Source organism: Gracilinanus agilis, chromosome 4 (assembly GCF_016433145.1).
Source record: "Gracilinanus agilis isolate LMUSP501 chromosome 4, AgileGrace, whole genome shotgun sequence".
Lineage (NCBI taxonomy): Eukaryota > Metazoa > Chordata > Mammalia > Didelphimorphia > Didelphidae > Gracilinanus > Gracilinanus agilis.
This window is the reverse complement of record NC_058133.1, coordinates 200,563,422-200,581,131: the sequence shown is the minus strand read 5'-3', so window position 1 is coordinate 200,581,131 and position 17,710 is coordinate 200,563,422. Positions and strand designations below refer to the sequence as shown.

Sequence of the window (17,710 nt, the reverse complement as noted above, 5' to 3'; positions counted from 1 at the left end):
ATGAAGGTCTCTTCCTGCTTTGAGATTCTAGGAGCCAGATTGCTCCTGGCCAAACTCCATGTCCAAAAAGCTCTTGGATAGAGTGGGAAACGGGGAGAAAGTTTTGGGGAATAGCAGAGTCCTGGCCCCTGTTCAGAGAAGAGAATGCCCTCAAGAAGCATTGGAGTGGAATCCATGGAGTGGAAAGAACTATGAGGTGGGTCACAGTAGAACAATTTATTCCAATTCCCTGGAGAATACAAAGGCCAGAAAAAATACAGGGAGGCCTTCTTTCTCTCCCTCCTCCCTTCAGCAGAATGATGAGATGAGGAGGGGGAGCGGGAGAAGAGGGCTCCTCTCCAGGGGGCTTTCTTTGGACAGTGCCAAATCCCTTTCCAAGGGACAGTGCCAAAATAAACACGGGCAGTGCCAAGCACCAGCAGCTCAGGGCAGTGGAGCTGGGTGTGCCTTTCTATAAAGCCCCTCTGGAGCCCCTGCTCCAGCCAGAGCCAAGATGGACAGGCGCCGTATCACCTCCTCTGCCCGCCGCTCCTATGCCTCTGAGGTTGTGGTGCGCTTCCCAGGTGCTCGCCGCCTAGCTCCGGTCCCCCGGCTCTCCCCGAGCAGGATGCCCCCTCCGCTTCCTACCCGGGTTGACTTCTCACTGGCCGAGGCACTGAATGCCAACTTCAAAGAAACACGGTCCAGTGAACGGGCCGAGATGATGGAGCTCAATGACCGCTTTGCCAGCTACATCGAGAAGGTCCGTTTTCTGGAGCAACAAAACAAGGTCCTGGCAGGGGAGCTCAACCAGCTTCGGGGCAAAGAGCCGACCAAATTGGCTGATGTCTACCAGGCTGAGCTGCATCGACTCCGGCTTGAGCTGGATCAGCTGAATGCAAGCAGTGCCCGGCTAGAGATCGAGAGGGATAACCTGGCTGAAGATCTGACCGCTCTGAGGCAAAAGTGAGTAGATGGTTGTCTGAAGGAAAAATGGCAGAGGAGAGGGTACAGTGTGGCTCTGAATAGGTTGCTTTCCTTCTCTGGGGCATGGTACAGTAGTAAAATGCTGGATTTGGAATTCAAGGGCGTGGAATCAAATCCTGGCTTTGCTGCATAACTTTGGTTAAGCCACCACCTGTCTGGACTGCCATTTCCTCATTGGCAAAGTGAAGAAGTTGGTGGGAGTAGCTGGGTAGCTTAGTAGACAGAGAACCAGGCCTAGAGATGGGAGGTTCTGAGTTCAAATCTGGCCTCAGACACTTCCTAGCTGTGTGACCCTGGACAAGTCACTTAACTGCCATTGCCTAGCTCTTACTATTCTTCTGCCTTAGAACCAATACACAGATTTTGTTGTTGTTGTTTTTAATGCAGAGGTTAGATTAGATAATCTCTGAGGTGCCTTCTCTCTCTATGATGTAATGATCTGTTTTCCTTAATTTAATAAAAGTGATCCCTGCCATGAGTCTGCCATGAGGGTAGGGGAGACAAGAGATAAGACTAAAACATATTCACAGAGTTGGGAGATGGAGGGCCAGTTTGAGAAAGCTAAAAGGTGTAGGTGGAGCAGATCTCAGGGCCAAATCTAGAAACTATGGAGGCTTTTCCTCCTATTCTCTCCCCTGGGGAAAATGTGTCTGATTCTTGGAGCAGCAGCTCACTCTGGTGTAGAATTCTGGGACAAGCCTCAGAGTGCCTGGCCTCTGGCGACTTTTGTCTGACTGGATTACTCCGGGCATCTTGCTTGCTCTCTCCAGGACTCAGGACTGTGTCGTAAGTCAGGGGAATATGTGAGTGTTGGGGCGTGAGGAAGAGGTTAGATCCTGGATGCAGATGAAACTGCTGTTAAAATTGTTCTTCAGGGGGCAACTGGGTGGCTCAGTAGATTGAGAGCCAGGCCTAGAGACAGGAGGTCCTGGGATCAAATCTGGCCTCAGATGCTTCCCAGCTGTGTGACCCTGGGCAAGTCACTTAACCCCCCTTGCCTACCCCTTATTGCTCTTCTGCCTGAGAACCAATACACAGTATTGATTCTAAGATGGAAGGTAAGGGTTTAAAGTCTGTGGTACCCACGGTGGAAGAGGCAATAGAGAGAAACCCCACAGAGAAACCTCTGGGTTATTGGAGGGGTCAGGAAGGAAAAGGGAGGGGAAGGGAGTGTTTTTATATGTGTGCATAGCATTGTATATAGAGTTGTAGTTAGGTCAGTGTAAAAACATGCGTTTATCTTCCTAGCTGTGTGTCCCTGAGCTAGTCAGTTAACCCTGACTGCCTAGCCCTTGACACTCTTCTTAGAAATGATACTAAGTGAGCAGTCGGGCCTAGAGACGGGGGAGGTGGATGTCCTGGGTTCGAATCTGACCTCTGATACTTCCTAGCTCTATGACCCTGGGCAAGTCACTTACCACCCCACACCCCCTGCCTAGCCCTTACCACTCTTCTGCCTTGGAACCAATACACTGTATTGATTCTAAGATGGAAGGTAAAGGTTTAAAAATTAAAAATAAAAAAGAAGAAGTCTAAGACTGTCTAAGACAGAAAGGACTTTTAAAAAGTAAAATAACATGTGTAGCCACACGACTTTGGGAAAGTCACTCACTGGGCCTCCATTTTCTGTCAAATGAGGAAAAGGGACAAGATGATGGCTGAGGTCCCTTCCAGCCCTAAGAATCTATGATGAGGATTCTATCTGGTGTGTGTTTGTAGAAGCCTGTGCACAGCATCAGGGCCAAAGGTTTTGCCCTTCCCTAATTTCTCCTTTACCTCAGAGGACTCTTGTGGCTCTTCTCTCTGTAGACTTCAAATGTCTAATGGTCATTTTGAGGTAACTGTGTGGCATAGTTGGCAGAGTGCTGGGCCTGGAGTCAGGAAGATGAGTTCAAATCCAACCTCAGACATTTCCTAATTGTGTCACCCTGGACAAGTCACTACTTCCCTCAGTTTCCTCATTTTAAAAATGAGATGGAGAAGGAAGTGGCAAACCACTCCAGGATATTTTTTCCTCAGTTTCCTCTTCTGGTAAAATAAGGATGATAGTAATGGCACCTACTTCACAGGGTTATTTTAAGGATCAAAGGAGATCATATTTGAAAAAAGTGCCTAGTGCATACTAAGTATTATAAAAATGCTTATTCCCTTTCCTTCAGGCTCCAGGATGAAACCAACCTTCGGCTGGAGGCAGAGAATAACCTAACAGCTTATAGACAGGTCAGGGGATTTGGAGGGTCTTGAGGGAACCAGGACAAAAGGCGGCATCCCCTAAGCTCAGCTCTCCTTGTCTGTTGTCTCTGCCCCATCTTCTATTTCTTTCCCAAATCTATCACTCTTGAGCTTTGCCTTCCTCCCCAACCCTGTCCTTGGCTTGACTCCAGCCCTCTCTTTTGTCCCTGTTGGACTCATCCCTTGTCCTATTCCTTTGTCCCAGTGGAGAGTCCTGTTCCTGGAGAACAGGAGCTGGGCTAGAGCTAAGGGATAAGGAGAGTGTATGTATGTGTAGGTAGGGGGGTGAGGAAGGAGCTATTCTGGGGTCAGAGCTAGTCCTTTTCCTCTCCCTGCCACAGGAGGCTGATGAAGCTGCTCTGTCCCGCCTGGATCTGGAACGGAAGGTCGAGTCCCTACAGGAAGAGATCCGCTTTCTCAGGAAGATTCATGAAGAAGTGAGAGCACTAGGATGTACCAGGATGTTCCCTTGTTAACCCCCCAAACACACATGCACACACCAGACAGTTACATGTATGCAAATACCCAATGCTTATAGCCATGGCTATAAGCAATCTCCTTTCTCCTCTCTTCTTTTTTTCCATCTCTATTTGTCCCTTTCTTCTTCTTCTTCTTCTTCTTCTTCTTCTTCTTCTTCTTCTTCTTCTTCTTCTTCTTCTTCTTCTTCTTCTTCTTCTTCTTCTTCTTCTTCTTCTTCTTCTTCTTCTTCTTCTTCTTCTTCTTCTCCCTTCTTCTCCTCCTCCCTCCTTTTCCCTTTCTTCTCTCTTTCTTTCCTCTCTCTCTTCCTCCCTTCTTACCTCTCTCTCCTCCCTCCTTTCATTCTTCTTTCTTTCCTCTCTCTCCTTCTCTCCCCACCCCTCTCTCCTAGCAGCTAGCTTTCCATTTTAGTGCCAGCCTTATCCTATGTCCCAGAGGCCCTGCCCCAAGAGAGGAGAAGAGAAAGGAGAAGCATTTCACAGATCTCTATGCCTCATTGCTTCTCATCTTCAACTTTTCAGTCTTTGGGAAATGAGGAGGAGGAATCAATGAGGTGGGAGGCAAAGGAAGGTTGGTTAGATCCAGTCAGTTCCTGGGAGATACCCAGACCTCCATTTTCTCCCCTTCCCCATCCAGGAGCTTCGAGAGCTACAGGAACAGTTGACCCAGCATCAAGTACATGTAGAACTGGACATGGCCAAACCAGACCTCACTGCTGCCTTGCGTGAGATCCGAACCCAGTATGAGGCTATGGCCTCTAGTAACATGCAAGAGACTGAGGAGTGGTACCGGTCCAAGGTAGGTCTGTCCTCCAGATCTCAAATCCTTCTTTCTGAGCCCCAGGTGTTACTCTTCCTTCTCAAAAGAAATGCCATTTTGCTCTGGTTCTACATTTGTATGATACCTTGTTCTGTGTGTGTGTGTGTGTGTGTGTGTGTGTGTGTGTGTGTGTGTGTATTTAAACCCTTATATTCTTAGGGGACAAGGGCTAGGCAATTGCAATTAAGTGACTTGCTCAGGGTCACACAACTAGGAAGTATCTGAGACCAGATTTGAACCCAGGATCTCCTGACTCCAGGCCTGACTCTATCTACTAAGCCACTCAGCTGTCCTTCTATCCTGTTCTTTTCACGCTTATCATCTATCACTTCCCCTCATAGTATCTGTTTGCTTCTCTGAGAAATGAAGAGCATGGCTGATGATAGAGTAAGAGAACCAATAGGCTTGGGTGAGAGTGGCAGGGCAGATAAACTGGGTGTCTATAATTAATGGAATTTGGGGAGGGCTCTGAGGAAGGCATCAAAATCTACCTCCTACCCCCGCTAGACCCATTCCTCTTTTGTCTATACTCCAAACTAGGCCTGTATTTCCCCTCCCCGAGTCTTCCCAATGCTAACCCCAAGTTTATCTACTTCCCCATCTTCACCTGAGCCCACTGATTCACTTTCCTCCATCCCCTGCCAGTTTGCAGACTTGACAGATGCTGCAGCCCGGAATGTGGAGCTGTTGCGCCAGGCCAAGCATGAGGCCAATGAGTACCGGCGACAGCTGCAGTCACTGACCTGTGACCTGGAGTCCCTTCGAGGCACTGTGAGCAAGGGAGAGGGGCAAAGACCCCACGGTTGGGCAAGCGGACCAAGATAATGTATCCCTTGTGCTCTGCTCCAAGTCCTCTCACCTCCAAGGCCTGGGCTAGCTGAGAGTGCTTAGAGATTGGTGCCCAGGGGTGGTCCCTGAGGGTGGTATCCCAGGATGGAGCCCATAAAGACATGAGCCATTTGGTTTGTTTGGGAAGAATGAGTCCCTGGAAAGGCAGATGCGAGAGCTGGAGGAGCGGCATGCCAGGGAGGCAGCTGGCTACCAGGAAGCATTGGTGAGGCTGGAGGAAGATGGGCAGAGCCTCAAGGATGAGATGGCCCGGCACCTGCAAGAGTACCAGGAGCTGCTCAATGTCAAGCTGGCCCTAGATATTGAAATTGCCACCTACAGGAAACTGTTGGAAGGGGAGGAAAGCCGGTAAGATTTAGTGGCCTTCCATATTCTGGTCCCTGACTAGGAGGTCCCAACCTCAGAACCCTAAACAGCAATTTCTGTACCCAGGGCAAGCAACACAAAAATTCCCCATGGCAAGTGGCACAAAATGAACCCTCAGAGATAGCTAGGCAAGTTACCATCAGGAATGGGCATGGGAAGAGTTCATCTGCTGTATGCTACAAGTATACTATCTCATAGCTTTCTATTTTAACTCATTATTATTGCTAAACTCAGTAGTTTCTATCCTGCAAAGGAATGCAAGTACTGTTGTCACCATTTAAATTTTGGTACCCTAGGGCAAAGGCCAATTATCCTGCCCCAGTTCTGACCTACTCACTCTATTCTCATCCAAATTTATGAATCCCTTGACTTAGTTCCTGTGATCCTTTGGCCCATTGGCTCCTGATGCCTCCTTCCTTGCTCATCAATGCCATGGGATGTAGCTAGAACCTTTGGGATCAGCAGTACCCACCTTCTTTCTGTTGCCCTTGGTGTCCTTTCCAAAGACCTCCCTATCCTTCCCTTCCCCAGTCTTTCAAGGTCCACCTCTGTTCTTATCATTCCTCCCCTTCCTTGTTGTCATTCCCCATTCTGCTTCCCATCATACCTCCTCTCCCATTACTCTCCACTTCTCTCCACCCATAACTGCTTTAAAATTCAACTGCTGAGAATTCTTCAACCTCCTACACCAGGATTTTTCCACCCCCTCCTCTCAAACTTCTAACCCAAATCTATATCATCCAAATCATCTGTCTGCAATTTTTTTTTTCTGAATCTATCTTTTTTCTGAGGGGAGTGTTCTCAGAGAAAGAAAGTTTGTTTATAGCACTCCTTTGATCCTAAAGAAACTTTAATTCTGGGGGCAATTAGGTGGCTTGATGGATAGAGAGCCAGGCCTAGAGATGGGTTCAAATCTGGCCTGGGACACTTCCTAGCTGTGTGACCCTGGGCAAGTCACTTAACCCCATTGCCTAGCCCTTACCGCTCTTCTCTCTTAGAACCACACAGTATTGGTTCTAAGACAGAAGGTAAGGATTAAAAAAAAAAGAAATTTCAATTCCCCACCAAGACCTGTCTGAAATTATCTGTCTGGGAAGCCAGAAGGCTGAGCAGGAGCCCATGGAAAGCCCAGCACACATATTTCCCTGACTTTGGAGAGAGATTGCACAGATCTCAGATCTCTGTCATTGCTGTAATAAGCCTGGTCAGGGATGTTTGTGAATGGAACAAAAAGAGGTATTGAATTGTTTTGACCTTCATTTTAGGCCTTGACTTTCCCAGAGAGCATAGAAAATTTGGGGTCTCCCCTACCCCCAGACCCTTCCAAATCTGCTCATCCTGCTCATTCTCTGCTCCCTTTTAGCATCACCATTCCAGTACAGACATTCTCCAATCTGCAAATCCGAGGTCAGTGGGGATGGCTGGAGTGAGGGAGTGGGGTGGAGTGTGAAGACTTGGGGAGGCAAAAGACCCACTGAGGACTCTGAGGGGAAAGGTCCCATTGTTTTGTCCATGTGCCGGTTGAGGTATTTATTCCAGTGTTTATGAGGCAAAGAGGGTGTCCAGCTGAAGGCTATTGGGAGTACCTGCTACTATACATCCTCTGGGAATCTTCTGGGGGTCTCAAGGCAGCTCCCAGACAACCCTCTAAGTCTTTCTTCAAAAGACCTTATGGAATGATCTTCTGATACCCTTCTTGGCTCTTACCACGTGTTCTCCCACTTGAGGCTCATTCCTTAGGAGTCTGAGGGGAGAACAGGAAGTGATCTCTCAGCTTCCCCTACCCCCCCCCCCAACTCACATAATCCTATGAGGATTTTCTAGGAAGGAGGATTCCTCCAATTACTCTAGGGAAGAAGAGGCAACATGACATAGTGGATAAAGTTTGGGTCTTGGAGTCTGGGAACATTCCACAAATATTTTTTTTTTAATTACGCACTATGTGCCAGGCACTGTGCTAGGTGCTGGGGATACAGATAAAAGAGCAAGACAATGCTTGTCTTCAAGGAATTTATAGTCTACTGGGGATATACATGCCCAAATATAAGAAATATATGTATATTTAAAACTCTTGCCTTCCACCTTAGAATCAATACTGTATATTGGTTCCAAGGCAGAAGAGAGGTAAGGGCTAGGCAATGGGGTGAAGTGACTTGTCCAGGGTCACACAGCTAGGAAGTGTCTGAGGTCAAATTTGAACCCAGAACCTCCCATCTCTAGACCTGGTTCTCAATCCACTGAGCTACCTAGCTGCTCCCCAAAGATAAGAAATATTAAGATATATACACATCCATTTCAACACGGGGCTGGAAGAGGGATAATATGAGAACTGGAGCTGGGCCTTGAAGGGAGCTAGAGATTCCCAGAGGCAGTGATAAAGGGGGAGATAGGTTCAAATCCCACCTCAGGCACTTACTGTGTGACCCATGGCCTAGGCACCCAACCACTATCTGCTTCCAGCAATTTCTCTTGGATTTATCTACTAAATCAAAGACATGGAGAGAGCTCTCCATTCAAACAACAGAGATTTCTCCTTTCTGAAGAAATCTCATTAATTACAAGAGAAAAGACGAGAGGTAAAAATAACAAGTGAGGTGGGATGAGGGAGTTACTAATTTCCATCAAGCCTCAAAATAATAATTATCCTTCATAGTCAATGTAATGTCAGAGATCAAGTCTGATTTCTTTTGGCTCCCTGACTTGACTCAAGTCAAAATGAAGGGTTTGGATTCCATCACTCGCTCAATTACTCAACCAGTCAGTATTTATAAAGTACCTACTGTGTGTCAGGCATTGTGGAAACAAATATGAAGAATGAAACAATCTCTATTCTTAAGAAGCTTATATTCAAATGAGGTAACAAGTACATATTTAAGTAATAACAAATCTATACTTAATACATCTATACAAATATATATGTACATACATATAAAGGTATTTCTTCTACATCACAATTTTCCCAATCTTGGTTTTGATATACTGCTATTTTGGCATAAGAATTTATGGGGGAGAGGGCAGCTAAGTGACTGAGTGGGTTAAGAGCCAGTCCTAGGGATGGGTAGTCCAGGGTTCAAATCTGACCTCAAACACTTTCTGATTGTGTGACCCTGGGCAAGTCATTTAATCCTCATTGCCTAGCCCTCATCATCTTCTCTTAAAAAAAAAAGAACTTATGTGGGAATTTCAAAGGTTATTTTTAAAATGTCTTTTGTTATACATGCAGTATGTTTAGTATTATTCTCCTCAAATTTGTTTAAATTTTAAACTTTTTCATATTTAGTTTATATTTTTAATAAATATTTTTACTTAACATTGACCTACATAGAGCCTATGATTAAATACTTAACTCAAATATTACAATAAGGAACTGTAAACACCTCATAAAAGAAAAAGAAACAATTCAGACCTATTTTCTGATATGAAGAGAGGGCCAAAAAATTTTACGCCAGATTTTCCAGGTTGAGGGGCTGCCTTTGGGCCAGTGGGATATCTGTATATACTATATACACAGAAGAAATATAAGAAGAAATATGAATAAGTACAAGGTAGCTAGGGGTGCCAGCAACTGGGGGATCAGGAAAGGCTTCATGTGAAAGGTAGTACTTGAAATAAGAGAGGGATGGGGGCAGCTGGGTAGCTCAGTGAATTGAGAGTCAGGCCTAGAGATGGGAGGTTCTAGGTTCAAATCTGACCTCAGACACTTCCCAGCTGTGTGACCCTGGGCAAGTCACTTCACCCCCATTGCCTACCCTTACCACTCTTCCACCTAGGAGCCAATACATAGAAGTTAAGGGTTAAAAAAAAAAAAAAGAAATGAGAGGGATTCTACAAGGCAGAAGTGGGGAGAGCATACATACCAGGCCTGGGAGATGGCTAATACAAAGATGGGAAGATCAGGATATAAAGTGTGTGAGGAATGGGGTGGGGGGGAGTCAGTCTAACTATATTATAAAGAAAGAGAAATAATGTATAATGGAGTTTGAAAGACAGCTTAGAGCCAGGCCAAATTGTGAAAGTCTATAAAAGCTACAGCAGATTTTAAATTTTATTCCAGAGATAGTGGTGAGCCACAGTTTATTAAGTAAGGTCAGATTTGTGCTTGGGAAAAATCACTTGGAAAAAAGAGGGAAAGGGGACAGTTAAGTGACTCAGGGGATAGACACAATACCTGGAAACAAGAGGTCCTAGGTTCAAATCTGACCTCATGATACTTCCTAGCTGTGTGACCCTGGGTAAGTCTCTTAATCCCAATTGCCTTACCCTTTCTGTTCTTCTGCCTTGGAACCAATACTCATTATTGATTCTAATACAGAAAAAAAGAGTTTTAAAAAATCCCTCAGTTTACAACTAGGATGCAACTGAGGTCAAGAGGGTCACACAAAGAGTTAACTTAGTCCAACCAAAGTCTTTTATTGCCCAGTCCAGGGTTTTTTGTTTTTGTTTTCCCTCCACTACACAATTTTTCTCTGTTTTGTACCCTTGACCCCTATTGTGTTTGTTTTGAGAACCTCCCCCTTGGATTCAGTCCTTGGCTTGGTTTCCTCATCCCTCTAGTTATATTGTCCTGTGGCCAGCACAGTTAATGTCTCCAAGAGCTTCTCTTGTGTTGGGTGAAGTTTTATATTCCCTGTTCTTAATTTTAAAAATAAGCAAGTCAAGCATTTAATCTCTCTCCCCCAAGAAGGGGAGAAACTAATGAAGTTGCTTTTAACTTCTTCAGTGACTCATTTCTTCTTTCTGTGAATCAGCAACCTCTATCCTCCACTTCTGTGCTAGGAGATCCTTTTTGGGGGATGGCGAGGGAATGCTATCTTGTCTTAGTGTTCGACTTATGTGATCGAAGGTAGGTTGTAGAGTAAGGTAGATGGGGGCCCTGGTGCCTAGGATGCCCGCTCCCAACAAAGTGGTCTTTCCTTGCCTGCAGAGACCAGCCTGGACACCAAGTCTGTGTCAGAAGGACATCTCAAGAGAAGCATTGTGGTAAAGACTGTCGAGATGCGTGATGGAGAGGTAATTGACTGGAAGTCTGGAAGGAACCTTTTCTCCCAGCCCAGTATTATGAGAATTCGGTGTCTAGGGGGTTTTCCAGGGAACTCGACAAGGAGAAATGATCAGTGGCCTGGGTCTCATAGGAAAGGACTATGTAAGAAAGCAATCAGAAGATAAAAGCCCAAGCTCGATCTTACCCTTCTCACTTGGCTCTGAATAAGATTATATCTGTAGGTACCTACCTGTAGGCAGAAATATTATCTCTATTTTAAAGGAGAATTAACTGAGGCCTGGAGGGCCTGGATCATTTGTCCAGTGTTGAGCAGCTAGTGTTAGAACCAAAATCTGAATGAACCCAGAGGTGTACAGGCCATGAGATGAATGATCTCAGTGAAGAATAAAGGAATTAGGGGGCAGCTGGGTGGCTCAGGGGATTGGGAGCCAGACCTGGAGACCAGAAGTCCTGGATTCAAATCTGACCTCAGACATGTCCTCGCTGTGTGATTCTGGGTAAGTCACTTAACCTACATTGCCTAACCCTTACCGCTCTTCTACCTTAGAATCAAAACATAATATTGTTTCTAAGATGAAAGATAAGAGTTTAAAAAAAAGAGAGTAAAAGAGTTATAAGCATGTCCTCTCCCCCCCTCCCCCCCATATGGCTCTGATTTGAATAAGAAAGGGGAGTATGGGTTTTTGACTGCTGGGTAGCTCAGTGGATTGAGAGCCAAGCCTAGAAATAGGAGGTCCTAGGTTCAAATCTGGCCTCAGACACTTCCTGGGCAATCACTTAACCCTCTTTGCTTAGCCCTTACTGCTCTTCTGCCTTGGAATCAATACATGGTATTGATTCTAAGATGGAAGGTAAAGGTTTAAAAAAAAAAAAAAAAAAGAAAGGGGAGTATGGGGAAATGGGCTCCAGTTTTCTGAGTCAAGGAAAAGGTCCTGCTGGTGGAATATAATTTGGGCTAATTGTGCCCTTCCATGGAATATAACCTCTCTCTCTCTCTCTCTCTCTCTCTCTCTCTCTCTCTCTCTCTCTCTCTCTCTCTTCTCTTCTCTTCTCTTCTCTTCTCTTCTCTTCTCTTCTCTTCTCTTCTCTTCTCTCTCTCTCTCTCTCTCTTCCTCTCTCTCTCTCCCCTCCCTCTCCACTGCTCTCTCTCCCTCTGTCTGTCTCTGTCTCTGTCTCTGTCTCTGTCTCTGTCTCTGTCTCTGTCTCTGTCTCTCCCTCTCTCTCCATCCTCCATCTAGGTCATTAAGGAGTCTACGAAGGAGCACAAAGACGTGTGAAGCGGGAGCCATGCAGAGAGCCCCTTGGATAGGGGGCACAGAAGTTGCCTTGGTCTCAGTGCCAGAAGCTGTAGATCTATTCCCAGCCAGGGCTAGCTCTCGTCTTCCTCCCCTCCCTCACCAGCAGCCTCTCCCTGGCTTTGTCTCGGCTCCCATCAGCATCAGGACTTGCCACACTTGTCACAATTTCTCCCATTTTCCAGTCCCCCTTTCCACTAACTGGCCAGGACGAGCCTCTAGCTTCTGTATTTCCGGCACTAATCATTAGGGGATGTTGTTAGAGGCGCTTAGAACTCAGTTTGGTAGGGAGGAGATGGGATCAGAAAGGAGAACATTGCTGGAGGTGGCTCCCCCTTGACCCTTCCCATATCTTTGTTTCTATGGCAACTATTGCCAGGGCACCAGGAAGCCCAGAGCTGTCATTCCTGGACTGGGGGAGGCGCTGGAGCTTGGGAGGGGGTGGGTGTTGTTTGGACCTCTTATTATCAGGCTGCAGAAGAAAAAAAAATAAGGCCTAGCAAGGGGAAGGCAGGGGTCCTCACAACGGAGGTCGATTTCCCATTCTCTGGCCCTGATCTGGAAGAGGCCACCAGAAATGTTCTTGGAAGTAATTATTACTCAGTTATAAGCATTATGACTCAAATTTCTACAACTCACATTATGACTCACATGTATATTTATATTTAAGGTTGACAATTCACCTCTGCCTGCAATAAGTTGGTGAGGTAGACAAAAATATCCCAATTTTTAAAAAGAGTAAACTGAGGCTCCAGGAGACAAAGGTCACACAGCTGGCACTGGAAACCAGGATCTGAACCCAGGTCTCCTGACTCCAAATTCAATGTTCTTTTCCCTTGTCTTCTGAATTCCAGAAGAATCAAATACCCCAGCTGACTTCAGGAGTCATTGTTAACATAGTACATTATCGTGTGTTACTTATAGATCTTAAGGTTATAGATCTAGAGCTGGAAGGGACTTTGGAGACCACCGTAGCCCAAGCCTTTCATTTTACAGAGGAGAATATTAAAGCTCAAAAGCCACTTACTACCTGGTTGACCTTGGACAAGTCACTGTACTTAGTGGCTTGTTTCATAATCCTCTTTAGATCACCCCACCCCCACAGGTCCTTCACCTTTCTCCATCTTTTTCCATTTCTATCTATATGTATTACCTATATAATATAGCTTCTCTATATAAATCTAAGCCTGAACAAGTCACTCAGACTTGTCTAGAAAAGTGACTTATCCAAGGTCACCCAGACTTATTCAAAGGCACTAAGGGACTTGTCCAAAGTCACTAAATAAGGTGATTTGTCCAAGGTCACTCAGACTTGTCCAAAGTTACTAAGTAAAATGACTTGCCCAAATCACTCAGACTTGTCTAGTCACCAAGTTGTGTTTTGTTCGAAGTCACCCAGACTTGTCCAAAGTCACCGACTTAAGTGGCTTGTCTAAGATCACCCAACTAGAATGGCAGAATTGGGATTTCAACTCAGCTGCTCTGATTTCACATCCAGCACACTTCCCGGTGTCCTGTCTTGGCCCCAGAGAACCAGCCTTGCAGTACCCCACCCCAGAGGTGGTTGCAGCAAGGACATTTAAGGGGATTAAGGCTTAGGAAATGCTTATATTTGAAGAAAGTCACTTGGAGTTCCATTTTTCAGATCATCAAATTGGAAAGGAGGAGGGAAACACTTTTGGGGTGGGGTAAGAAAGCCTCTGGTGTTTGTGGAGGGAGAAAGCAGATGAGAGACAGAGAGGGAACAGAGGAGGTAGCTGTTCAGCCGATTCCCAGATGTGGGTCAGGAGAGGCCTGAAGACGTTCAAATGGAGACTTGAGCGTCTGATCTGCAAGGAGCCTGGGGGTAGAAATCTAGTTCAATCGCATCTTCTCTCCCTCTCCCCCTTTCCTCATTCTCTCCAGGAGGAGAGAATGCAGCTAAGAACTCCCACCATGCTTCACTAGCTCCTTCATCTGGCCTCTGGATCATGGCTATTAAGAGGTTAACATACTCTTCATAATGCTAGATTCTACTGGGGAAACTAGAAGAATAGAAGAGAGGCAGAGACAGAAACAGAAAGACAGAGAGAGAGACTATTACCAAGCTTAGGGGAGCACGTAGTTTGTTTCTAAGGCCTCTTTTTTACCCAGTCACAGTCTCACAGCCCTTCTCTTTAGACCACCCCACCACCACAGCCCTTCACCTTTCCCCATCTTCTTCCATTTCCTCTCTATATAAACCATCTGCATAATATAGCCTCTCACTCTCAATCTGCCTGAATTTATTTCCCTCTACCTTTTCTCCCTCTTATAAATTCAGATAGGAGGGTCTGTAATTTCCCATTTCCTGGTATAAATTCAGTCCCTAGACCCCCAAGTCAAACAGTAGTGTTCCTTTCCCTTAGTAACTCCCCAAGCCCAGAAATACCCGTACTAGGAACCACAGCTGCTCCTTGGATGGTAGCTATCTCTCACACATGGCTAACTAGCTGTATTTCTAATGTACTAATGGCCTTCTGCAGCACCTCCCTCCCTCTCTCCCACCACACATACCAGCCTTGTTTCCCATTTTTAAAATGGGAAAACTAAGGAATATAGAATCAGGGGAAGAGATTAGGTTTGGGAGATAGATTTAAAATCAGGAGCTCTTGGGCAAATGCGTCTCCTTAGCATTCCATATAAGGCTTTGTGAAGTAGAGGCTTGGTAGCAGAGGAATACACAGGAAGCCTAAAAAGTGATCTGGGGGCATTCTTCCAGGACCCCTAGTTCACACCAACAGGCTGGACCTTGGAAGATGATGGGGAACCTTTCCTTTTTCTCAGGTTTCCTTCAACCATGACTTTTCCTTAGCTCTGTCTCATTGCTACTCCATTGCTGTTTAGTCAGTTGAAGAGCCTAAATAAACAAGTGTGATCTGCATTTCCTGGAGTGAGCGCCTGATTTGTATCTGAGGGGGGCACCATGGTCAGAAGTCAGGCAGCAGGCAAACTTTGCTGTCTCCCCTAGCCCTGAATTCCATTACAGCTGAAAGTCACCAGTGTTTCTCTTCTCTGGCACCAATCCCAAACCAATTCCATTCCCAAAATTAGGATTTAACTAGGACTCTGTCCTAATTCTGAGCTCGGAGACCTCACATAGGGGCAATAATGAACCTCCTCCTCAATCAATCTTATGTTCATCCTTCAGCCTGTCCACAACCTCCCTGGTTCATGACCCAGAAAAGACCATATCACTCATCTAAGACCCCTCCCTTGTTTTTTAATCTCTTCTCACTTCTCATTGTCCCAAATCCCCATTTCCACCTGCCAACCTAGCTAACTCTGGCTTCCTATGGCAGGACAGAGACTGGGAAAGAACCTGTAGCTGCACTCCCCTCCCTTGGCAGAGGTTAGATACCATGGGTGGGCACCATTTCATATACTGTCAGACACAGTTGATAGGTTGATTAGCTTTACTGAGCTGCTTTTCCCCTCCTTTTTAATGATGTGTTACAAGGAAAGGTCACTGGATAAGAGAAAAGGAAGGGAAAGATGTCAGACCCCATCCCTTGGCTCTAACACCTTACACATCTCCTGTAGGAGAGGGGAGAGCAGTTCGAAGGTTGGAACAGTGCCAGCCTCATCACAGTCACCCTGCCCCCAAACCCTTGTCTCCTCTCCCTCCATTTCCCTAGTTTCTGCTAATGATACTGTTCCTTCAATCGGAGGTTGGGGAGTTATAACAACAGTGTGTGTTGCTGCTTCCCTAATCTCCACTTCATATTCACAGTGAAGAATCATTGGGACACTCTCCATTTAATTAAGGGGACTTAAAAACAAGACATTTTTTAAACTTCTTTTTATCAGTAGCCAGTGAGGTCTCTTCCAAAAAGAATCAATTAGATCCCCAAATCCTCCCATCAATGCAGTCATATCTATTCCCTCCCCGCACCAAACCAAATGCCTACTTAACCGTCTTTTATGGGAAGATGAAAGACCCTATCTCTTGGCTCTGACTCCAGAGGAGTGAGGGGAAGGGAGAAGAGGTCAGTTCCTGGCCCCAAACCCTTCTCTCTTCTCTCTCCATTTCCCTAGTCTTGGCTAATGATACTATTCATTCAGTAGAAGTGAGGGAGTTGTAACCAGCAGTAGGTGTTCCTGCTTCCCTAGTCTCCATTTCTCACCCATGGTACAGCACCATTATAACTCTAACCATTTAACTAATATATTTAATAAATAATTGGTCTTCAAGGCCTGAGGGAGAAGCCTATAGATAAAAGCAGAAGAAAAAGAGGTCACAGCAGCAGCGGAATAAGTGAATAAGGATGAAGACAGCTGTAAGGAGCAGGTAGCCTATCAAGGCAGCCTTTAGGGCATATTGGGTATCAGGGTCAGAGAGAGAAGCATGGTGTGGACCCCAGGATGTCACAGCCAACCGGAAGCCAGCTACCATCTCCCCTTCTCGCCAACAGTAATAGATTCCCCTGTCATTCAATCGGGCAAATCGGATATGAAGTTGGTTGCCATGGTCAATGAATACACGCATGGACCAGTTGACTCCCTTCAGGAAACTGGTACGGTATAGTCGGAGGTTGTCCTTGTCCCAGGCCACAGCATGTTCTGGACGAGCCCCAGGACAGGAGATGATAAGCCCATGGCCAAGCCTCTGTTGGTGGAATTGAATGGGTACTTTGGGAATCCAGGGTTTCCTGTTCTTCTTTGAGATGAAAGTATAGATGGCCATCAGACCCACCTGGATCTTCTTCTTCTTGCAGGGTACCATGCAACTTCGGATCATTAGTTCAGGTGGATGGTGGCTCTCTGCCATATCTTGAAGATTCCTAGGCACTGCCTGGGAGCCACAAGACACCACATCAGGGAGAGTCTTCCGGACCCGGGGGGAGAGGCCTGGTTTATTCAGATAGCAGAGACCAATCCGCCATTGTTCTCCCCGGACACCACAGCGATCACAGTGGGTCCACTCCCAGAAGGTAGTAAATATGTGGAGGGTCCCATGTTCCTCATCTTTAGGAGGCTTTTGGCCTTGGTCAATGAATGTTGCCAACATGTTTTGACTGCTTTGTATGTCCACATCATAGCCATAGAAATAGTTACCTTGGCGTGTCCCACAGAGGTATAGCCCGGAGTCCTCAGGCTGTGCCCGGAACACTAGTAAGCTGAACATTTGGATGCTGAAGCGGGCCAGCATGCTGCTGCCCACCCTAATGTGCCCCGAATCAATCACCACTCGTCCATCAAAATCTGTTAGGACTCTGGTATGGCGGCTCCCTATGTACTCTTGGTAGTACCAGACTACAGTTGATACCTCCTCAGGCTTGCAGTGACAGGGGAGCTCAAAGCTCATGTCGGCCAGGTAGGCTGCATTATCAAACATCAAGAAGGCAGGGCAAGAAGTCTTCTGAAAAATGTTCTCCTTTTCTACAAATTCAAAAGCCCAGAAACTTCCCCAGGCCCAAAGCAGCAGCAGAGGGGCATGGACCAAACTCATACTGGCAAAACCAAAGAATTCAATGGAAAGGAAATAGTAAAATCCAGGGGCTTTAGAGCTTTATGCTCTAAAGAGGTCTCCCAACAAATGATGCTGTGTGTTGGGGTTAAGAAGGAATCACTCAGCTAAGTTCTTAAAGATTTTTCAGTAGAGGAAGAAGAGCTCAAATAGAAAAGTTTTTTCCTTCCCTTTTTTTTCCTATTGAAAATTTTAGAATGTTTCTAATCTTGATCC

General features: G+C 45.9%; 2 protein-coding genes across 2 annotated transcripts; one reads left to right on the top strand and one right to left on the bottom strand.

Annotated features, from left to right (window-relative positions):
- Positions 1-493: 493 nt before the first annotated feature.
- On the top strand, positions 494-11,988 carry LOC123244655 (glial fibrillary acidic protein). The gene is made up of 9 exons (XM_044673179.1): positions 494-945; positions 3,126-3,186; positions 3,540-3,635; positions 4,312-4,473; positions 5,140-5,265; positions 5,471-5,691; positions 7,073-7,116; positions 10,634-10,719; positions 11,950-11,988. The coding sequence occupies exons 1-9, from the start codon at positions 494-496 to the stop codon at positions 11,986-11,988; spliced, it is 1,287 nt and encodes a 428-aa protein (XP_044529114.1).
- A 4,246-nt stretch (positions 11,989-16,234) lies between these two features.
- Positions 16,235-17,476, bottom strand: FAM187A (family with sequence similarity 187 member A). The gene has a single exon (XM_044673435.1). The coding sequence runs from the start codon at positions 17,474-17,476 to the stop codon at positions 16,235-16,237; it is 1,242 nt and encodes a 413-aa protein (XP_044529370.1).
- Positions 17,477-17,710: the final 234 nt, after the last annotated feature.